Genomic DNA, 22,422 nt, shown 5'->3' on the forward strand with positions numbered 1-22,422 from the left:
TTACGTGAAGGGGAAAAAAAGGCTTAGCCGACGGGCATGTTATTGTTACGGTGAAATTTATTACGAGGGGGGAAAGTTAAATACTTTCTTACGGTAAAAGTTTTAATTATATTTATTTAATTTCAAGTTTAACGCCGAGTTAAGTATGTAAACAACGCGTATTAGATAAGATTATTTATTATAGTATTTAAAGTAATAGTTAAAAAGCTGAATATCGTATGAAATTTGGCCTAAAAATTCGTGGACTAGTTAGGGTAAGGATTAGGCTTAGCAGCAGCAAAGGGGAGGAAGAAAATCATTCCAATAAATTCAGAGGGGCATGAAGGTCGTTACCCTCGAGAAATAGGAAAAAGTTGGTGAGTTTCTTCATTATTTTAATTACAAATATTAATTAACAATTTAAGCTTCCATTAAAAACAACACTAATTATCACCCTGGTTAATCCAAAAACGTAGATAATCCCTAGAGCTATGTTAACTGTTAAATTACTAATGCAGTTCTCAAATTAACACCTGAAATTAGTTCAGTTTGTGACCTATTTGAAAATTATTACTTTAATCATAATTCAGTCAGTTACAACACCATAGGCATACTTTTAACTGTAACCCTCTACAACTACTTGTGTTTTACCGGTACTTACACTTACTCTGTGTGTTACTGAATACTGATATTATTTCAAAGTGCTTAAGGCCAGTTTATTAAATTGATTTTTAATTAGGGAGCTTGAAGCTGGAGTTAGGTTGAGGCTAGGAATGTCTACCTGGGCATACAGGATGCACAGAGGAGCAGCTACTATAAGCAATGTGGTCACTTCGTGTGGTCACACTAATGTTCCTTATCCTACCAGAATGGAAAAGTAAGTTCTGTTTTTTTTTAATTGGTAATTGGGTTTTGTTGCCTTGATTTTTATCAAAATATAGAAATTATTGTTCTAAATTTTATAATTAAATTGAGGCATTTATAAATTATTTTATTTAATTTTTGTAATGAGTAAAATTTTGGTTGCCTCAATTTTTATAAAAATATAGAAATTATTTTTCTAAATTTTATCATTAAATTGAGGCATTTATGTATTTTTTAATTTAATTTTGTAATATATAAAAATTTAATTAATAATTAGGTTTTGTTGCCTCAATTTTGATCAAAATATAGAAATTATTTTCCTAAATTTTATTATTAAATTGAGGCATTTATAAATTATTTTATTTAATTTTTTTTAATATTTAAAAATTAAATTAAAAATTAGGTTTTGTTGCCTCAATTTTGATCAAAATACAGAAATTATTTTTCTAAATTTTATTATTAAATTGAGGCATTTATGAATTATTTTATTTAATTTTTTTTTAATATTTAAAAATTAAATTAAAAATTAGGTTTTGTTGCCTCAATTTTGATCAAAATACAGAAATTATTTTTCTAAATTTTATTATTAAATTGAGGCATTTATGAATTATTTTATTTAATTTTTTTTTAATATTTAAAAGTTAAATTAATAATTAGGTTTTGTTGCCTCAATTTTGATCAAAATACAGAAATTATTTTTCTGAATTTTATTATTAAATTGAGGCATTTATAAATTATTTTATTTAATTTTTGTAATGATTAAAAATTTAATTAAAATAATTAGGTTTTGTTGCCTCAATTTTTATCAAAATATAGAAATAATTTTTCTAAATTTTATTATTAAATTGGGGCATTCATAAATTATTTTATGAAATTTTTGGAATTTTTTATAAAATTTAACTTAATTAATCATGGATAACCATAATTAATTAGTTAATTGATTCCTTCTCCAAAAATTTCAATTAAAAATTAGAGTTACGTACTTTTTATTTTATATCCAATTTCATTTTTTATCAAATGCAAATGTTTCTTTTTAAATTAATTTAATTAATTAAAAAGGCCCAAAATTCAAATACAATTTAAAGTTAAATTTAGTTCAATACCTCCAGAGAAACATTTGGAAAATAACTGCTGGTATTTTAAATTAGAACTAAAAATAATTAGGTTAGGTTACTTGATGCGTTAAACCACATCAGTTATTGACAAATTTATGGAAAAAAGTGCAAACTTTTAAGGGTTGCTGGGTCTATTTATAAGTTTTTTTTTCTGGGGGAAATTTTGAGCTAAACCTTTCTCTTATTGGTCAGTAGAAGCCCTCTTATTGGTCAAAGTTTTGTTCTGATTCTAGGAAGTTAAGAATAGGTATTTTTTGGGCTTGTTTGGGCCAAGTTCCCTAAACGGGGGTTTGCTATAAAGGTGCAGTTTCACGCTTTGTACCTAATCCCCAAGGGGGGTTTTTAATAAAGGTTCAGTTTCACGCTTTTGTCTTGAATCCCCAAAGGGGTTTTTAATAAAGGTCCAGTTTCACGCTTTTGTCTCTAATCCCCAAAGGGGGTTTTTTAATAAAGGTCCAGTTTCAGGCTTTTGTTCCTAATCCCCAAACGGAGTTTTTTTTTGAAATAAAGGTCTAGTTTCACGCGTTGTTCCTAATGATTAATCCCCATAGGGTTAGTTGTAACAATGAAAGTATTAATTTAAATTAAATTAACGAAATAACCTTGAATACAAGTTTTAACTAAAATTAAATTAAATTCAAATTGACTGACAAGGTCCTTGAAAGAATTATAAGTTTCTTAGAAGCAATAATCATTTAAATTTTAATTATTTGAGCGGTTAGGGAGAGACCAAACCCATAATCTTGGAGCCTTAATTCATATATAAAAAAACGCTATAGTTTAATTGGTCAGGTTTTAATTTTAAAGGAACACTATTAGGCCTAAATAATAGAGTTGTCAAGTCTCTCTAGTTTGGGAGTCCAAAAACCTTTTTAATTTTAATTACTCAATTTCAAAGGGATATGTTTCTTTTATCTATGTAGTTCTGCACATAGATATAATTTTCTTAGTTGCATATAATAAATCTGCTGTGATAGTGTCCCTTTAATGTTCAAAATCGGTAAAGATAAAAGCTGGAATCAAAATTTCTTAGTTTAAAAAAAAATTAGGAAAATTAATTTATAAAACTTAGGAAAAAAAATGAAATAAACCGGACCTAGTTGACCTTGCAACTAAGAGAGAAATTATTAATACTATTTTTTACAAGGGGTTGGACACTAACTCTCTACCCTAAATTACTTACTTTCCCAAATTTAACCCAAAAAACACTTAACAATTCAGGTTAAAAAAAAATAATAAAAACATTTTTTTAAATAATTGGAAAGTGCTATACCCCTCTATTTTAGCGCTAATTACCCTTGACTATAATTAAGAATTGCTTACGTAGGATGGTTTAAACCTTTGTTAAGGGATTTTTTTATACTGTTCTATGGTTTCACGTAAATCCCAAAAAGAGAAGCTAGCTAGGATAGTTTATGAAAATTTAAAATTTAGTTTGGCGGAGTTTTTAAAGGTGATAGGGTGTATTGGGATAATCGTGGGATACTTTTAAGTACTTTTAAGAGTTGAGTTTAATTATTCCTCAAGTTGTACTGTACCTTAACCATGGATATGTTTAGGTACGTTTTGTTTTTATTTATTTATTTATTCTTTTCAAAGTAAAAACCAGGTATTTTTAAATATTAAATACAAAATAGTTAATATTAGTCCACTTAAGGTAGCTAATCTTAAGTGTCATATTTTTTTTGTTGCAAAGTGTAACGTCAGTAACGTGGTAACACTATCTAATGACTCAAGCTTTACTTTACTAAAATATTATCTGGTATTTAACAGAAGTTAATAAACAAAAAGTTATAAGTGATATGTTATGTTCCTTTCCATAAGTTTGTTTAATTAATATCTAGCCATGACAAACTGAACTGGAGCTTGTAATTTTGAAGTGAATGAGTGAGTGAGGTAGGTCATAGATTCGAGGAGGTAAAGCGAGGGAGGGGCCTGGTGAGTGAGTGAGGCGCTGCTGTCAAAGGGGGCTTAGTAATGCGGATTAAATAAATAGGAGTGCCTAGATGGAATTAGGTCCTAGCTGCAAAATTAATTAACCACCACCGAGTGTACTTAGGACTTCAATTAACTCGCTCCCCCTCGTTCTCCTTCTCGAACTAGTTATCTCGAGCTGTAAGTCTCTCAGTAGCATTACGAATAGTATAGGTAGTGCAAATCATACTTATGGAGCGAACATATCGCTTATAAACTTATAAAAAAAACTTCCCAAACGTTTATGGGCTATTCCTAAAGTCATTTTCCCTGACCATTTTCACTTTTATTTGTGTGTGTAAAAATCCGACTTTTTACTTCGGAGTTATATACTTCTGGTACTTTGTACACACCCCTCGATAAGAAGTTACTAAAAGGGTTTGGCACTTTGCCAGAAATCTGTCAGTATCATCATATCCTCTATTTTTTAATTGTGATACTTGTTATAATGTTTTGGGTGTGAAATCACCATCACCGGGTCCTTACTTAAGTAGTAGAAGATAAGACTCAGAGATTATTAACGCCAATATTAGTTAAAACGTTTGTTATATTTAAAATCATGGCGGGAAAAACAACCTACGTCATAACCCGGAACCTCGTGCGCGCGTTAAATCGATAAAGAGCGCGAGCCGCACGAGGGAGAAACTCCCGCCAAAACTGGAAGGCAGTGGCAGCAGTGGCTCTCTCTCGCGTGCGCGCCGCCAACAAAAACTTTCCCGCCTTTTAATCTCTAGTTATCCTTCAGCGATAGCGCGCGCTTTTCCAAAACGCGCCAATATCTCCCGCCAAAAAAAAGTTGTTTTAACTACAACGTGTTATAATGATGACATAGTTTCAGGATAGCGATTTCTTTCAGGATATCCGTTTATGATAGCTTATATCTCACTTTTGAAAGTTGACTGAGAAAATTTGACGTGTCATTTAATAAGTATTGGTTTATTAAATTGGGGATATGTTGGTTAATAGTTTGAAATTTTGGAAAACGGTGTTAGAAGCGAGGTTTTATGACGGAATCGGATAATTTTTGGACAGTAATTTAGGATTGTCCGGTGTTTTGGGAAATTAGGGAAAAAAAGAGTTTCCCTTATAGCTTAAGAAAGAATCGCCAACAATAAGTTGGTGGTTGTGATTTGATGAAAGTTGTTGTTGCCATAAGTATCTGTCGATTACGGTATGGGGATTGTTGGGTCCAGGAGGAGACGTCACAGAGTTGAAAGGTCAGATTGTCTTGCGTTTCCTTTTTTTGTTTGTAGTATTGGAAAATTGGGGATACCACAGTAAATGGCTAGGAAACTTAGAGGGTTAGGGATTTTTTTAAATATGCGTCAGGGGTTTTATGCAATATGTGTCAGGGAATTTTAAGGTCGTATAATTTCTCAGGGAAAATCTGCAAAAGTCTGGGAATTAATTTTGAAACAAATCTTTTGCATCTCTGTCCTGTTATCCAAAATGTACTTTTTAAGACTTTTTAAATATCTAAAAACGTTGGATTTTAAAATTTCCTATTAATCATATTATTTAAAGTACTTTAGCATTCAAAATATTTTGACCAAAATAATTCTTGAAATATATTTGCAAATAAACTATGTTATTGCAAAAAAACATCGTAATAATATAAAGTTTTTCGGAAACTTCAAAAAATATTTAGCGTTTCAACGTTTTGGGGTTAGCGACCTTTTAAAGCACAAATAGACAAATTAATTTTAAAGCAAACTTATAAATTGAGCGACTTGTAAAAAACCTGTTTATTAAAGGAGGGATTTTCGGTACCCTGTATTGTAATAAGTACTTTGCAAGGCGCCAAAGGAGTATAATCCTTTGGAACATTGCGAGATCACGATCTTTCTCGTAACACTCCATTAAACCCTCTCTACATAAAACCCTCAGACGATAAAACTAATTTAAGTTTTATTATTTTTTTAAAAAATATATTATAATTTTTAAACCCTTATTTTTTGTATTTTTAGAGTTAAGTTTGGTGTTCCATTGGACCACGTTTGCAAGAGGGACATACCAGGACCGCTTTTGGTAAGTTTTAAAACGCTTGCACGATTTTATTTTTAACTTTTAATATTTTTGGGTGAAGCTAACTTACAGGGGTAAAGTGTCTAATGTATTTTCTATGGGCCCCTGTAAAACATTGTCCCCGCAATGCTTCGGTGTATGCAAAATAATTTTGAAACTTTGAAGTTATGTAACTTTATTATTTCTTGACCGATTTTGACCTTTTTTGGCTTACGTTGAAGCTTAATTTATACTTAATTAGAATATGCATTCATTTGAATTATTTAAGAAAGTTTAACCATGCGAAATTGAGGTTGAAAGGTCAATTATAATTTTTCAAGTAATTTAAAACTTGGAAGTTTCGTAACTTTGTTGTTTCTTGACCGATTTTGACCTTTTTGCACTTATATTAAAGCTTAATTTAAGCCCTATTAGAATATGCAATAATTTGAAATATTTATGATAATTTGAGCATGCATAGTCGGGGTCGAAAGGTCAACTAGAATAAAAAAATCTAATTTTGTTTTAAAAAATAGTTAAATATTCACCGATTTTGGCGCGATTTGTCTTAAATTGTAGCTCACCTTATGCCCCGCGTGCATGTGCAATTAATTATCCTAATTATTAAAATTAAATCTAATTATATTGCAAAAATAATTAAATAATAAATTCTATGATAGCATAGCCATAAGAAAGAGTCAATGTAACGGAGGTGTCGGACAGTTATTACTCTAATATTAAAATTTTACAACTCCCATCCACCATAGCGAAATGTTAACCCTTAAAAACGTCAAAAAACTTCAATATTATAGAATCAGAAGGTTATATTTAAAATTAAAACTAAATTGCACTCGTTAAACGTAACTAAAATGGGATAGTGTCCGACCCCTTGAGTTCCCATTGAGAAAGGGAGGTGGAGAGCGCGTGCGCGGCCACCTCTCAACCTAGGGCAGACGGCTCGATGCTATTTTTAGACCCACGTGGAAAACCCGGATTATGCCCATGACGTAGGTAGTGACGTCAAAAACCCGGAGAGAATGAAGAGGTTGTTACTGAAAAGGGGGATGGGGTCGAGGGTAGGGGGATAGAAGGAACCCAAAAATACTTCCGGATTTAGCCTGTATAGTTTTGCTATAGCCTTGTTTCCAAATTACTGCAACCAATATATGTTTGACCTTTATGGAACGCAAGTTGCATTGATATAAAATTTGCATTGTTTTGTACGTATTTCTGCATAGTTCAAGAAGATATTATTGCGGTTTAGTGGTGTTTTTGGTATATTTGCGCGACTTTTGGTATATTTTGGGCGGTTTTTGCTACATTTTACTCGATTTTTGATAGTTTTTGCGTAATGTTTGCTAGATTTTACTCGATTTTTGATAGTTTTTGCGTAATGTTTGGTAGATTTTGCGTAAATTTTGCTAGATTTTGGTAGTTTTTAGTGGTTTTGAGTAGTTTTAGCACAATTCTAGAGTTATTAGCTTGCATTTTTGCAAAAGAGCTGCAAAATTATAGATCAAATGAGTGCTACACGTACGGAGCAAATTTTACCTCTCATTGGAAAAAGTTTCTATTTTGAGATAAAAATAATATGTATCTTTTAATGTTTGTTTACGTTAAAGTCTGTTTACCCCCAATGATTGCAAAAAAAGCCCAGAAACATTTTATTTTTAAAAAAATTCTTATATAAATTTATACCTATTAAATTTTAACTTCTATTATTATCAACCTAACCTCGTAGCACTATTAAAGCTATCAATGCCTTTAATGCGCGCTTCGTTCTTACCTTGATTTATCTTAACCTGGGTCACGAGCCAATTCACGAGCTCGATTTGATTTCCAGTTGCAACTCCGATGAACGAACGTCATAGCAAAGGCTTACTTACGTTACGACAAGTTCACCTGTTAGTAACTACGGCGGTTTATTGAATGGAGTTTACTTTGAATGCTTTTGCCAGGTGAACTTGTCGCGGCAGTGGTGGGTGGGAAAACCCAAACCGCTCGCGAAGCCCTTTTGACCGTTTTCATTCACGATTTCGTGAGGAATTCATTGCGCATGCGCTCTGATCGACATTTTTGATTTGCCCTGGAAAATAGGGGGGAAGGGGTTACGGGGGTAAGCTATTTTTAGAATCCTAAGCTATTTTGGGGTTCGAACACCCCCAACATCCCCTTCTACCAATAATAGCTAAGCGTGCTAAGCTTATAATATTATATTAAAGCTTTGTTTTTAGTAATGTATTTATAGCAATGTTTGAACTTTGTATGTGCAGTATTTTCTCGCAGGGATAGCAGCAATTTTTTGTTGCAAAAATAAAATTCATCTTTAGTGCATTATTTTTATTATTTTATTGCATTGTTGAAACATTTTTCGTTTTGTTAAAATTTTATGTTATAAAATGGGGTCTAAAGTGATTTTTCATTCAAAGCTTAATATCTCGAGTTCTAATTGGTGTATGACCATGTAATTAGTACTGTTGAATAGAGGACAGTTTGTTCTATAATGTCCTCAAAGAGTTTCCTATTCGCAATAAAATTGGCGGAGTTCTGAGGTCCCAAAGTTGGTCTATATTCTGACCACCTTGGCAAGAGTGGTCTAAAAATGCGTTTTGTTTAAAATCGTGTTATCTCGAGTTATGGTTAATTTAGGACCATGTAATTAGTACCTTTGCATAGAGGACAGTTTGCTCTATAATATCACCAAAGGGTTTCCTATTCGCAATAAAATTGGCGGAGTTCTGAGGTCCCAAAGTTGGTCTATATTCTGACCACCTTGGCAAGAGTGGTGTAAAGATGCATTTTGTTTAAAATCGTGTTATCTCGAGTTATGGTTAATGTAGGGCCGTGTAATTAGTACCGTTGGATAGAGGACAATTTGGTCTATAAGACCACCAAAGGGTTTTATATTTGCAATAAAATTGCCAAAGTTCTGAGGACCCAAAGTTGGTCTATATTCAGACCACTCTTGAAAAAACGGTGTAAAAATTCATTTTGTTTAAAATCGTGTTATCTCGACTTATGGTTGAATGTAGGACCGTTGGATAGAGGACAATTTTCTCTATCTACAATGTGTATTTAAATTTAACTTTACAGATTCTAATATTAAAATTGAATAAAGAAGCTCCGTGTAAAAAGGATGTCTTTCGGGCACCGGGTCATCAAGGCAATATGAAAAAGTTGATACATTTTATGCAGCATGGTCGTCTAGTCAATATTGACAATTTTTCTGTATATACTATTGCTTCCGTTTTAAAGGTAAATACGTATTACATAATCAAGAACTTAATTAATCATAATAATTAATAATTAATTAAAAAAGGCGGCGCAGTAGTCCTTGATAGTTTTTAAAACTAATTAAATGTACCAGGGATAGATTTAATTTTAGAAGTAGGAATGGAGAACGGGGTTAGTATTTACTTCAGTTATTCCGACTCATAGACCACCCAGTATAGAGCCATTCCCTCCAACCAACACGTAACGAAAAGTTTAAATTATCTTATTGGCTGCTCACTTAAACTCTAAGTTTTGATGACGTTACTGACGGGGACGGCGAAAAATAGTGACGTAATTCCTTTTTACCTCTGTCGCTATGACCCTCCCGCCTCTTCTTTCATACCCCCCCCCCCCCGGGGAAGGGGGTCCGGGACTTTGACGCGCGCGCCCAGATATTACTCTGTTCTCCATTCCTACTTCTAAAATTAAATCTATCACTGATAATAATTAGACCTTTATAGTTTTTAAGACGAATTAAATGTACTAAGAGATAATTAATTTTATTTTAATTTTAATATTTAATTCCATTCTATATTTATAAAAAGGCCGTTATTTTAATTAAGGTGTAATCAGTTATGTTAATTGAACTTTTACACTAATGTATTTTTTCAGAAATTTTTACGTAAATTACCAGGCGGTATATTTGGGCCTGAAAATGAGGAATTACTATTCGATATTATAGAGCTAGATAGTCTAGATGAAAAACGGGAAAGAATACACAGGTTGGCCAAGTAATTAATCCGTTTTGCCCTTTGACCTTTTTAATTAAATGTTGAAGTAATTGACAATAATCTATTTTTTTATTATTTTTTTTTTAAATTTATTTCTAAGGTTAATATCATCGTTACCCGTTGTCGCTCAACACTTGTTGGTGCTTCTATTTGGTACATTCCGCTCTATTGCCGTCTCGGCCGAAAGGTCGCAAACCGGTATGACCTCTGAGGCTCTAGGGGTCAGCGTTGCGCCCAGTTTCTTCCAATCTTGCGTTAGTGATGGGAAAATGGCTAAAATGGAGGATGTCGTTAGATTTAAGGTGAATATTAATTAATTTTTCATTTAAATTTAAATTTTAATTTTTAATTAGTATAAGTTTAATTAAGAAATATTTAAGATAGATAATTTTAAATAAGAATATCTTAGACAGTTAATTATTTTAATCGGTAACTTAAATTAAATTGCACTCACTAATTGCAGCACTTTTAAATTGAAATTAAAATTAGCATGGTTTTTAAATTTAAAAAATATTATTAAATATTATTAAGTATGGAGGCAGCCATTTTGAATTCATGCACGTGGTATATTTGCCGCCATTTTTTTTCTTTCAAAATAAAAATTATTTCTTAAAAATATTCTGGCAATTTTATAATTTTGGCTTTCGTTTTTTTTTTAATTATTTTTTTAACTTAAAAACTAACTAACTAATCTTACTAATTTGTTGATTTATTTATTTTAATTAACACAATATTTCTGTCTTTGTTTCTTTTTTAACTCTTTACCCGTTTTTGTGTTGCTTTTTTGTACTCTTTTTATAAAATCTTAACCAAGGCCCAAATAACGGTAAGTTTCCCCTTTATATGGCCCTTTAACAACAACCCTTTAGACCCGAAAATATCCTTAATTTTAGCTAGATTAGTTAACAAATAGATAATTTTAAATTATTTTTTTTAATCCCATTGCGGTAAAACCTAATTAATTATTTCTAAATATAATTATTGGGGAATGGGGATTCGCGATTTTTCCCCACGTTGTTGAAAAAACGTGTCGTCTGCTTAAGAACCCGTTTTCTAGTGAACATATTCGACAATAAAATGGAAATAAATGTTATTTTAAGTTAAATTAAAACGTAATTAGATTATATTTAGTTTAATTTTAGTAGGGAAGTTTATAAAAAGGGTTTTACTGCAAGTAGTTGGGCCTAATTCTGGCTTTCGAAGTAGTTAGACCAAGGCTTAGCGTGAAATTATGGTTTTATCATAGATATGTTAAAAGGGTAGATACACAATTCAATGGGAGGTCGACGTGGAAGGGGCAACGAGCAGACAGCCGCTATTTTCTGGGGGTAGCCGTATAAAACGCCATCTATCGGGAACTTTCGAAACTAAATTAAAGGATGAGCTTAGAGTAGTGGCACTCTATGTTAACCCCCTATAGGGCATAATAAGTCAAACCCTCGGAGATGCCATTACTCCATTTTATACGAGCTAAGAGCAGAAAAACGTATTTTACAAATTTTACACCTGTAAACTCTTTTAAAAAACACTTGGAACTTGTATTTCTACTTACTTTCGAGGAAATACCACCGTTTTCTGAAGGTAAGAGTCTTTTTTTATACATTTATTAGTAATAAAAACATTTAAGGCGAGCTAAGCCTTGGTCTTGTACAACACGGCAGATTAGTGATTAGCGTTGTTTTCAGCGTTGAAAAACGTTATTTTATCATGTTAAAAAAACGTTAGCAACGTTTTAAGATACTGATATTTAAATATCCGGACATTAAACTGTTACATATTCTTAAAATAAGAGTCGATAATGGTGCCCACCATAACAAACTTTGATAAGTGTGTGTCTCTATATTTAAAGGCATAAAACAAAATATAACATAAACGTTTTTATTTACTTATTTATGTAACAATCATGGCTTCAACTCATGTTTGCTGCGTTCAAACTGTAGGTGTAAAGAACGTTTTCTTTCTTACCACAACTTTCCGAAAGAGACTGCCACTAGAAAGAAGTGGATTAATTCTATAACAACAGCTGTAGGACCTCTGTCCACTGATATCTCCAGTTTACGGATTTGTTCAATACATTTTACAAAATCAGATTTCTTTCCCACCACTGGAAAGAGACTACGTAGAGCGCTCAAACCGTACGGTTCGCGATTCCATCCTAATTTGGAGATCAAATTAATGTAACCGATGAAATTATCCCTAAACTGACTCTCCGTAATTTGACTCTCGAGCAACAATCTGAAGCATTAGAAGAAATGGGAGCGTTGTCCTTTGATCATGGATTGAAGCATGAACCCGCTGCTTTTTCAAATATTCAGGCAACACATCAATACCCAGTGTCACACCTCTGTGGGTTTGATTGTTAATCCACAATTTTTCTTCCTTGGGGCAAGCCCCGATTGCCTTATACTGGTTGAGGACCAGCTGTACTTAGTGGAGATCAAATGACCTTACACTATTTTCAAGAATAAAGAAACTATCAGAGGAAAAGCAGCTTCGGGTAACTTTTACCTTTACATTGACGAAGAAACGGATGAACTGGAACGCCTATCATCAGATTCAGGGTCAGCTTTTCGTGTGTAACGTACCCGTATGCTTTTGGGCAGTATTTGTGCCACCCGATAACATCGAAATCTTGATGATAGTGAAAGACAACCAATTCATCAATGATACCTTGCTTCCAAAATTATCCTCTAAATATTTCATTAGTCTCCTAGGCCTACCTCATTTTGCCATAGAAATGTTCGAAAAGCCTAAAAAATAAATTTTCCAAGTCACAAAAGTACAGCCTCTTTTCTCTATGTGCAAATCAAATCTACATTATGGCCATGACCAAGGCTTAGCTCGCCTTAAATGTTTTTATTACTAATAAATGTATAAAAAAAGACTCTTACCTTCAGAAAACGGTGGTATTTCCTCGAAAGTAAGTAGAAATACAAGTTCCAAGTGTTTTTTAAAAGAGTTTACAGGTGTAAAATTTGTAAAATACGTTTTTCTGCTCTTAGCTCGTATAAAATGGAGTAATGGCATCTCCGAGGGTTTGACTTATTATGCCCTATAGGGGGTTAACATAGAGTGCCACTACTCTAAGCTCATCCCTTAATTTAGTTTCGAAAGTTCCCGATAGATGGCGTTTTATACGGCTACCCCCAGAAAATAGCGGCTGTCTGCTCGTTGCCCCTTCCACGTTTTTTTCGTTAAGCCTAAGCCAGCGAAGTGGATCTAGACCCTTTATAGTTTTACTATATCTATGGGTTTTATTCATTTATTGCAAGTAGTTAGGCCTAATTTTGGCTTTCAAAGTAGATAGACCAAGGCTTAACTTGTAATTAATCTAATTTGTGGTAAAACCTAGGCCTAATTAATTTATTACAAAATTTCATAATCGGGATGGTTTGGCCACGTTGCTGAAAAAACGTGTCGTGTCGTCTGCTTAAGGACCTTTATTTTTAGTTAAATTTAAACGTAATAAGATTATATTTAGTTAATTATTCGTATTTATTACTTCAAAAAGGGTTTTACTGCAAGTAGTAATTAAGTTAGGCCTAATTCTGGCTTTCAAAGTAGAAGTAGATAGACCAAGGCTTAGCGTGTATTTATTCTATTTTTAACGCGCACGTGTTTTAAAGCATGTTCGTATGAATTTAGACGAAAAATAGACAACAATTCTTAGTTATAATCGTGTTAAAAACGTTTCACCCGAATTTAAAAGCGTAATTATGTCAATTTCAAAGGTTGCGACACGTATTATGAAATTTCTCATCGATAATTTTGGAGTCAGTAATCTATTTGGGCGGGAAAATTACGAATACTACGCTCGAATTACCGGAAGGGTATTAAAAATCGAAGAGGATTGGATCTTCGCTTTCCGGTATCCTCCCGATAGTTTAGTCTCTCGTGAGTTAATTGTTAATTTAATCTTAATTTGTGTCTTAATTATTGTTGTGTCCTGGGTTACTTCGTTCTACGTTGGTGGTTGGTGGCTTGAGATTGTTTTTTGTTAACCCAATTTTTAGGCAAGGCTTCACTCGAGACGGAACGCACTTGGTTGCAACAAGAAGCCGAACGTTGGGGTTTGAGATTTAATTTGGAAGGTAAGATATTAAGATAGGGGAATCCCCCCATCCCCCCCGTTTTTGTTGTGGTTAGTTAAAGGGTTGCCACGTAACGTGTTAGGCATACATCGTAGCTTGGCCTCTTGTTGTAAATGGTATCAGTCCTCTTAGTCTGAAAACTACGCATCATGTTTAGTGTTTAATTTGGTCGTTCAACTTGTCCAAGTTTTGTTCACGCGACGCAATTAGTTTACTCTCAATTCAAGTCGTATCGTCTGAATAGGCCTTAAATGAGTCAATAAAGTTGTATCGTTTGAGTAGGCCTTAAATGAGTCAAAAGGTTTTATCGTCTGAATAGGCCTTTAATGAGTCAAAAGGTTGTATCGTCTGAGTAGGCCTTGAATGAGTCAAAACAAAGTTGTATCGTCTGAATAGGCCTTAAATGAGTCTAAAAGTTCTACCGTCTGAATAGGCCTTTAATGAGTTTAGAAAAGTTGTATCGTCTGAATAGGCCTTTAATGAGTTTAGAAAAGTTGTATTGTCTGAATAGGCCTTTAATGAGTTTAGAAAAGTTGTATCGTCTGAATAGGCCTTTAATGAGTTTAGAAACGTTGTATCGTCTGAATAGGCCTTTAATGAGTTTAGAAACGTTGTATCGTCTGAATAGGCCTTTAATGAGTTTAGAAACGTTGTATCGTCTGAATAGGCATTAAAAGAGTCAAAAAGTTGTACCGTCTGAGTATGCCTTAAATGATAAAAAAATAGTTCTACCGTCTGAAAGGGCCTTTAATATCTTGGGGGGGGGGGGTTCCGAAAATTGCAGTGTTGTAGCATGGAGCAACGTTGCACGTTATTGTAGATATGTTTTAAAACAGAATTTATTTCTAATTAAGAGTTGGTTAATTATTGTAATAATATTCTTAACTATTTTGTGATGAGGGGAAACCTGGCAACCCTGTTAAATACTGAGCTTAAATAGTGTAGTAATTTGTCTTTGTGTACGCTGCTTGGCCATCTTTTTTCCTGTTTGTTTGTTTATTTATGTTTTGTTCACGTTTAACCTTAAAATTAGTCACTTTTTATTTATGGGGAATTTTGAATTTGAGGATTCATCTTCCAAAATGGTTTTTGTGTTTGTTCTTTTGTCTTTGGTGTGTTGTTAATTAGCAATATCATCGCAAGAGGAATGCCAAAGTACGCCGGCATTGATTCACGCGACGGAATCCATGATTATGGAAGAAGGTCCAGAAACTAGCGGAGGAAGTTTGGCCAATTTGGGCGATTATACCCGTCTTAGCGTATCTCTCGAGGAAAATGGCTTGTACAAAGTAAGTCCCAACACCCAACCCCCCTTTCTCTTTTGTTAGCCTTATCTCTATCATCATAAGCTTATAAGTGATATGTTATGTTCCGTTCCATAAGTTTGTTTAATTAATCTCTGGTAACTTAGAAACTGAAAAAGGCTTTTAATGAATTTGAAGTGAGTGAGTGAGGTAGAAAAATGGGGGAACTCGCGTCATACTTATGGAGTATATCTTATGAACTTATGGTTTTTGATTTATATCTGCTATTTGTTAGTCTCGCCATGGGTGGTGGCTAAGGGGAATGAATGGTAAGGGTTTCCTCACTGCCACTTTAATCTGACGTTTCTGGTATTCGCGGGCGTTTGTAGTTAAAACTGATGGGGAGGTTCAATAGTAGGGGGATTTTTATGGCCACGTGGTCACTGCGGGTGGTTGTAGTGCTGTTAAAGAGATCTTATCGAGGGGGTATTCACTATTTTCTTATCATAAGTTTATAAGTGATATGTTAAGTGATAAGTATGACGCTACCTATACAGTTCGTAATGTTTCTGACATATTTACGTATCTTATTAATTTATGGCAATTGAATAGTCTTTGTTCTAATTAAGTACGGAACCACGTGACTTCTATTACCCAAAACACTTGGGCCGTCTTGTTATTAGTTAATTTTTAATTATTAATTATTATAATTAATTTTAATTAAAGTCTTCTTCGCCACCGAATCCGGAGATGTCGTTGGACGAATTAAAGGCTGTTAATTTTTACGCCGAAAGTACAAAATCTCTCTCATTTTTGCCGCAAGTCCACGAGCGTCAGACGGCGCGCATGCGCACTCGTTCCGAATGGTTCCTAAATCCCTCTCCTTGTCCCTCACCCACACCCGTTTGTCGGTTACCCGTCGCTGTCGAAGTCGATGAAGAATGCGGCGCTGGCGCTGCTAAAGTAAGTCCCCCCCCCCACTTTCACTTTTACTTTCGCTATTATTTGTAGTAATCATCCGCGAAATCGGGGATATTTTCAAGGTCAGGGAATTTAATAATGGGTTAGGACAAACCTGGAGAACCTGGAAATGTCAGGGACATAAATTGATGAATAAAAGTTCAGGAAAACTAGGGGAAAGTTATAATTTTTAATGAAATTCAAGGAAAACTCGGGGAAAGTTATAATTTCACTAAAGTTCAAGGAAAACTCGGAGAAATTTATAATTTTTAATAAAGTTCAAGGAAAATACGGGTAAATTGATAATTTTTACTAAAATCAAGGAAAATACGGACAAATTTATATTTTTTAATAAAGTTCAAGGAAGATACGGACAAATTTATATTTTTTAATAAAGTTCAAGGAAGATACGGACAAATTTATAATTTTTACTAAAATGCAAGGAAAACTCGGGGAAATTTTAGGAAAACTCAAAGAAATTTATAATTTTTAATAAAGTTCAAGGAAAGTACGGATAAATTTATAATTTTTAATAAAATTCAAGGAAAACACGGTGGAATTTATAATTTTTACTAAAATTCCAGGAAAACACGGCGAAATTTATAATTTTTACTAAAATTCAAGGAAATTTCTTTTATCAAAAGATTTTGTACGAATTCATATTTAATCAATCAATCAATAAATAAATTTCCGTGTTTTTCTCGTTTTAGGTTCCAAGGTGCGAAAGGACAAAACGCACATCAGGTTCATCAATGGTTTCATGCGGTTCGAGTAACGGCGGACATGTCGTCGGGGCGTTGGGTAACGGAGGAGGAGGAGTTGAACATCAGCAGCGTAGTACACCCACCGGCAGCGAACGTCAATTAGTTCGTAGAACATCTAGCAAAGAAAAACGTCTCGTCCGCCGATCTTCCAGTAAAAGTAAACAAGACAAGGAAAATGGTAGTCAAATTTCAACAAGTACCACCACCAACACCACTACCGATCAAAGTTCGGTTAGCAAAGGCGGTGGGGGTGGAGTTGTGGCCACCTCTAGCCCAGGTGGTGGTCTCGTTGGAAGCCCCAAAAGCGGCGGGGGTGGGGGTGGAGGGGATCCTGCCTCTTCTCAAAGCGCCGTCATAACCGAGCAAGATTGCACCGAAGTCGATGTTCAAACGTTCCATATCACATTAACATATAAACCCAGGATTTAACTAATTGTTTTGTATGTATATATTATTCTTTTTTTTTTTGGCATCTAATTCTTCGATAGAAACTTCTCCCCCCCCCCCCCATAAATACTTAAAAAATAGGCCTACATTTTACCCCTCAAAATTTAAAAAATAGGCCTAAATTTTACCCCCAAAAGTAGGCCTAAAACTTCGTAGACCTAATTCTTCCGTTCCGTGCAATTTGATTGTATTATATAAGTATCTCTCAATATAATTACATTAGATTTTCTGAAAGTCGCGAATTTTTTTTTTCGTTGGCGTTTGGTTTTAGTTTTAGTTTCGGTTTCAACTCGGATTTAATGGTTCTGCATTACAAATATTGGTTAATTAAGGTAGAGTTAATTGTAATTAACGAAGTTATCGGTTTATTTTCATTATATAAGTATTAGCTTTTAGGATGGAAACGGATTTTGCCTTAAGTTGGGTCTTATTCGAAATTTGAGACTTTCGTTGGGCGTTTAGTTTTAGTTTCGGTTTCAACTCGGATTTAATGGTTTTGCATTACAAATATTGGTTAATTAAGGTAGTGTTAATTGCAATTAACGAAGTTATCGGTTTATTTTCATTAATTAACTATTAGTTTTAAGGATGGAAACGGATTTTGCCTTAAGTTGGGTCTCATTTCAAATTTGAGACTTTCGTTGGGCGTTTAGTTTTAGTTTTAGTTTCGGTTTCAACTCGGATTTAATGGTTCTGCATTACAAATATTGGTTAATTATAGTAGTGTTAATTGTAATTAACGAATTTATCGGGTTATTTTAATTAGTTAAGTGTTAGTTTTAAGGATGGAAACGGATTTTGCCTTAAGTTGGGTCTCTAGTTAATTATAGGCAAATTTAAATGGGTTCAAGATATTTAAGTTTTACATCGAAAATATTAGTTAATTATAGTAGATTTAACTGTATTTAACGAAATTATAGGTTTATTTTAAGTACTTAAGTATTATTTTTAAGGATGTAAACGGATTGAGTTTTCTTAAGACTTGGCAATTGATTGATATTTAGACATTTAAATTATTAAAATAGATTACCGAGGCTTAAAATAATTGAAAATATTACTTAATTAACGTAGATTTAATTGTTATTAACGAGATAATCGCTTTTATTTAAGGATTTAACAGTTATTTTTATGGATGGAAACGGATTAACGTCGGTAAGTAAGTTCTTACGAAACACTTTTAAAAACCCTAAGCTATTGTTTTAAAACATTAAATATAAATTTAGGCTTTATTTTTCATATTAAAACTAAACGCCAACCAAACGTTTCTTATATTAAAAATTCTTAACTTTCAAAAAAAAAATTGAATATCAAAAACCATTAATTAATTAGTCTAATTAATCATAAGTACATATTATCACGCCAATTAAGTATCTAACAGCGCGGACAGACAAAGAAACAAACAAAATAACATAATCTCTCTCTCTATCTCATCACTGCTAACTTTTTATTTTTTTGACCAAATGTTGCCTTGTAAATAGTTCTAAGCTTTTAAAAGAAAAAACATTAAAAATATCGGAACATCCCTATATATTTATACTTCCTTTTGCAATCTTGAAAAGGATAAGGAATTACGTGGAAATTTTGATACATTTCCAAGATGAAATTTTTAATTTATCCCTCGGCCACGCCCCCGGCCCCCTTACCTTCCTAAGCGCGATCCTAAAATCACAAATATCTCATTCAAACAACAAACAAACAAACAAACTTAGAAATAAATAAATAAATAAATAAATTAAACGAAAATAAATAAATAAAACCATTTTTACGACAAGCCAAAAATACTTAAGATCGCCACAATTTTAATTGTAATCAGAAATTAGTGCAACTTTATCAACTGAACTGAACTGAACTAACCCGTTGAAAATATCTTTAAACACACTGGGGTTACGTTTTAAAAAAAATACAGGTTTATTATATATATGAATTTTTTATACAAAAACAAGTTTTTACAGAGGGGGAGTTGTATATTGTGTATAAAAATGTGAAGAAAAAAAAATAACAAAAACTAGTTTGTATTTTAAACATTGACGTAATGTTTGAAAGGCTGGCGTTTCAATAAATTGGGTTGGGTTTGGTAGTTGGGTAGAAGGGATATCGAGCTACAAAACGCGACAAATTACGTCAAAATCGGTCGTAATTAAGAAAGTTACGACCAATTTTCAAAATTTGAAAAATAAAAACTTTTAAGATTAACTTTATTTTCAATTTCTCGTAACTTTCTTCATTATTTTCCGATTTTGACGTTCTTAGTTTCAAATTAAAGCTCTCAAATCGAGCTACAAAACGCGACAATTAACGTCAAAATCGGTCCTTAATTAAGAAAGTGACGACCAATTTTCAAAATTTGAAAAATAAAAACTTTTAAGATTAATTTTATTTTCAATTTCTCGTAACTTAATTATTTTCCGATTTTGACGTTCTTAGTTTCAAATTAAAGCTCTCAAATAACTGTATCTAAATATCTAACTACCCCATATCTTCAAAATGAAATGCTACCCTTAAAAAACGTTTTTATCGAAAAGCTAAAAAAATAGTATTTAAAAAAATACCGACGTAGAAATACTTCATTTTTTTTAAAAGTTTTAAGTTCCTTTTAAATTAACGTATATGTATTAATTTTTTTTCTCTTTGGAAACTTAAAAAATATGCCATTATGATAGATGGGATACTCTTTTATTATTTCTCAGGTATTTTTAATTTATTAAAAAATAATAATAATTTAAAGTTATCAATTCAATTCAATTCAATTCAATTAATGCCAAATTTAAGCCATTTTCAATTATACTTAAGTAGTTAATATTAACTTAAATATCTTCCAACGTATTGGGGCTTTTTTTTACGAGACCATTTTAAGCCAAAAATTAAAAAAAAGTAATTTAAAATAATTTTATTTAAAATACCAAAAAAAAAAAACTCGTACTCTTGAATTAAAATTTTAGGGTTTTAATTTTAAGTAAATTTTGTAAAAAAAAATTAACCACTGCCAAGGTGTATTAAAGCTTGTAATGGTTTATATGGTAAGTTAAAATAAATTTTGGAACTATTTTGAATTGAAAATTAAGAATTAAAAGGCAGCTAATAATTCGAAAAAAAAAATAATCTTTTGGATTATTATTTTTAAACTTGCATAAAAAAATGCGCATTCCAAAACTTAAATTTGTTTTCTCTGTTTTAACTGATTATTTAAAAAAAAACAAAAGATGTGTTAATTAATTCAGATATTAGAATGTTTAAACCATATGGGTTTTTTTCATAGTATTCTACTAATATTATTGTATTGTAAAAAACAAGTTCTGTGGCTCTGGAGAAATAGTTATAAAATAAAATACAAATTTCTGGAGAGTTTGTGGTTTCGATTGCTTATTTATTTCTATTCTAACATAGTTTATGTTTATCTAATATTGTTTCTGTGCTTCCTATCATAGTTTATTTGTTTCTTAGTGGTTATTATTTGTTTTTTCTATGAATATTTTGTATTTGTTTATTGTGTCTATTTACGTTTTTATGCAGTTTAATTGTGTTAGTGCTATACTGAGTTATTATGCCCTCATTGCGTTTTATGCTGTTTTATTGTTTTTTAGGCTGTTTTATTCTATGTTTATGCTGTTTTATTGTGTCTTATGCTGTTTTATTGTGTGCTAACCTATTCTGTCACTCGTTTAGCTAACCCACCCTTTCACTCGTTTAGCCAACCCACCCTTTCACTCGTTTAGCTAACCCACCCTTTCACTCGTTTAGCTAACCCACCCTTTCACTCGTTTAGCTAAAACAACCTGTCACTCGTTTATGTTGTTTAATGTGTGGTTATGCTGTTTTATTGTGTTTTTATTCTGTTTTATGTTGTTCTAAGCTGTTTTATCGTGTTTTAATGCGTTTTTATGCTGTTACATTGAGTTTTTATGCTGTTTTATGTGTGGTTTATGCTGTTGTATTGTGTTTTACGCTGTTATATTGTGTCGCTATGCCGTTTTGTTGTGTTTTGTGCATTTTATTGTAGTTTTTGTGTGTTTTATTGTAGTTTCTGTGCGTTTTATTGTAATTTTTGTGCGTGCCCCTTTAACTTCTGATATTTGTTATTGAGTTTCAGTTTAAAATTAAATTGCTAATTAAAGCATTCCAAGTATACTAGTGTTTATGACGATAATGAGTTAAAAATGAACTTTTCTAATTTCAAAGAAAAATACAACCATCTGCTGCATTATGAGCCTATTCACGTCTCCTTCCCAGTGCCAAGTAGAGGGGACGGGATCGACGCCATTCAGTGATAAAGGAGGGCTTTTCATATAACACGCCGCGAGCAAGTTTCAACGAAGTTTACTTTTTGTTTTTATATCTATGTACTTTTGTTTATATTTCATAAATGTACTATAGAATAAATAAATTGTTCGTCGATTTAATGAATCCCATTTTTAATTCTTTTTCTTAACAATTAAGTTACAGGCATATATAGGATTTTAAAATTGATTAATTTGATTAAAATGTTATTATTTTACTAGTTATGAAGGGATAATTAAGCATTCACACATTTGCCGCTAGGGGCGCTGTGTACGTAGTTACGTATTTACTGACATCTAAAACATGATAATATTCTGCCAGACAACCGTGTAAGCAATAGACAGTTCATAAATTGCCGCTAGGGGCGCTGTGTACGTAGTTACGTATTTACTGACATCTAAAACAAGATAAAATTCTGCTAGACATTCGTGTAAGCAATAGATAGTTCATAAATTGCCGCTAGGGGCGCTGTATACGTAGTTACGTATTTACTAACATCTAAAACATGATAAAATTCTGCTAGACATTCGTGTAAGCAATAGATAGTACATAAATTGCCGCTAGGGGCGCTGTAAACGTAGTTACGTATTTACTGACATCTAAAACGTGATAAAATCCTGCTAGACATTCGTGTAAGCAATAGATAGTTCATAAATTGCCGCTAGGGGCGCTGTATACGTAGTTACGTATTTACTGACATC

General features: G+C 32.5%; 1 protein-coding gene and 1 long non-coding RNA gene across 7 annotated transcripts; one reads left to right on the forward strand and one right to left on the reverse strand.

The window, feature by feature from the left end:
* Window positions 1–5: 5 nt before the first annotated feature.
* RhoGAP71E (Rho GTPase activating protein at 71E) lies at window positions 6–20,788 on the forward strand. 6 transcript variants are annotated; one of them, XM_089857655.1, is made up of 12 exons: window positions 9–352; window positions 719–856; window positions 5,900–5,960; window positions 9,030–9,191; window positions 9,822–9,940; window positions 10,041–10,242; window positions 10,755–10,766; window positions 13,672–13,834; window positions 13,954–14,031; window positions 15,160–15,320; window positions 16,002–16,238; window positions 16,946–20,788. In XM_089857655.1, the coding sequence occupies exons 2-12, from the start codon at window positions 753–755 to the stop codon at window positions 17,426–17,428; spliced, it is 1,782 nt and encodes a 593-aa protein (XP_089713781.1). In that variant the 5' UTR covers window positions 9–352; window positions 719–752; the 3' UTR covers window positions 17,429–20,788. The 6 variants fall into 6 exon arrangements, with proteins under 6 accessions (XP_089713785.1, XP_089713781.1, XP_089713780.1 ...); XM_089857654.1 differs by having other exon boundaries at window positions 11–356; XM_089857656.1 differs by having other exon boundaries at window positions 12–356; window positions 9,822–9,931.
* Window positions 11,155–12,949, reverse strand: LOC149615340 (uncharacterized). The gene is made up of 3 exons (XR_016375780.1): window positions 12,455–12,949; window positions 11,493–12,392; window positions 11,155–11,410 (listed from the first exon to the last, which is right to left on the reverse strand). It is a non-coding gene; the product is annotated as an uncharacterized LOC149615340 (long non-coding RNA).
* Window positions 20,789–22,422: the final 1,634 nt, after the last annotated feature.

This window comes from Phalangium opilio, unplaced genomic scaffold (assembly GCF_054372755.1).
Source record: "Phalangium opilio isolate 3A_F unplaced genomic scaffold, DU_Popi_V2 ptg000217l_1, whole genome shotgun sequence".
Taxonomy (NCBI): Eukaryota; Metazoa; Arthropoda; class Arachnida; order Opiliones; family Phalangiidae; genus Phalangium; species Phalangium opilio.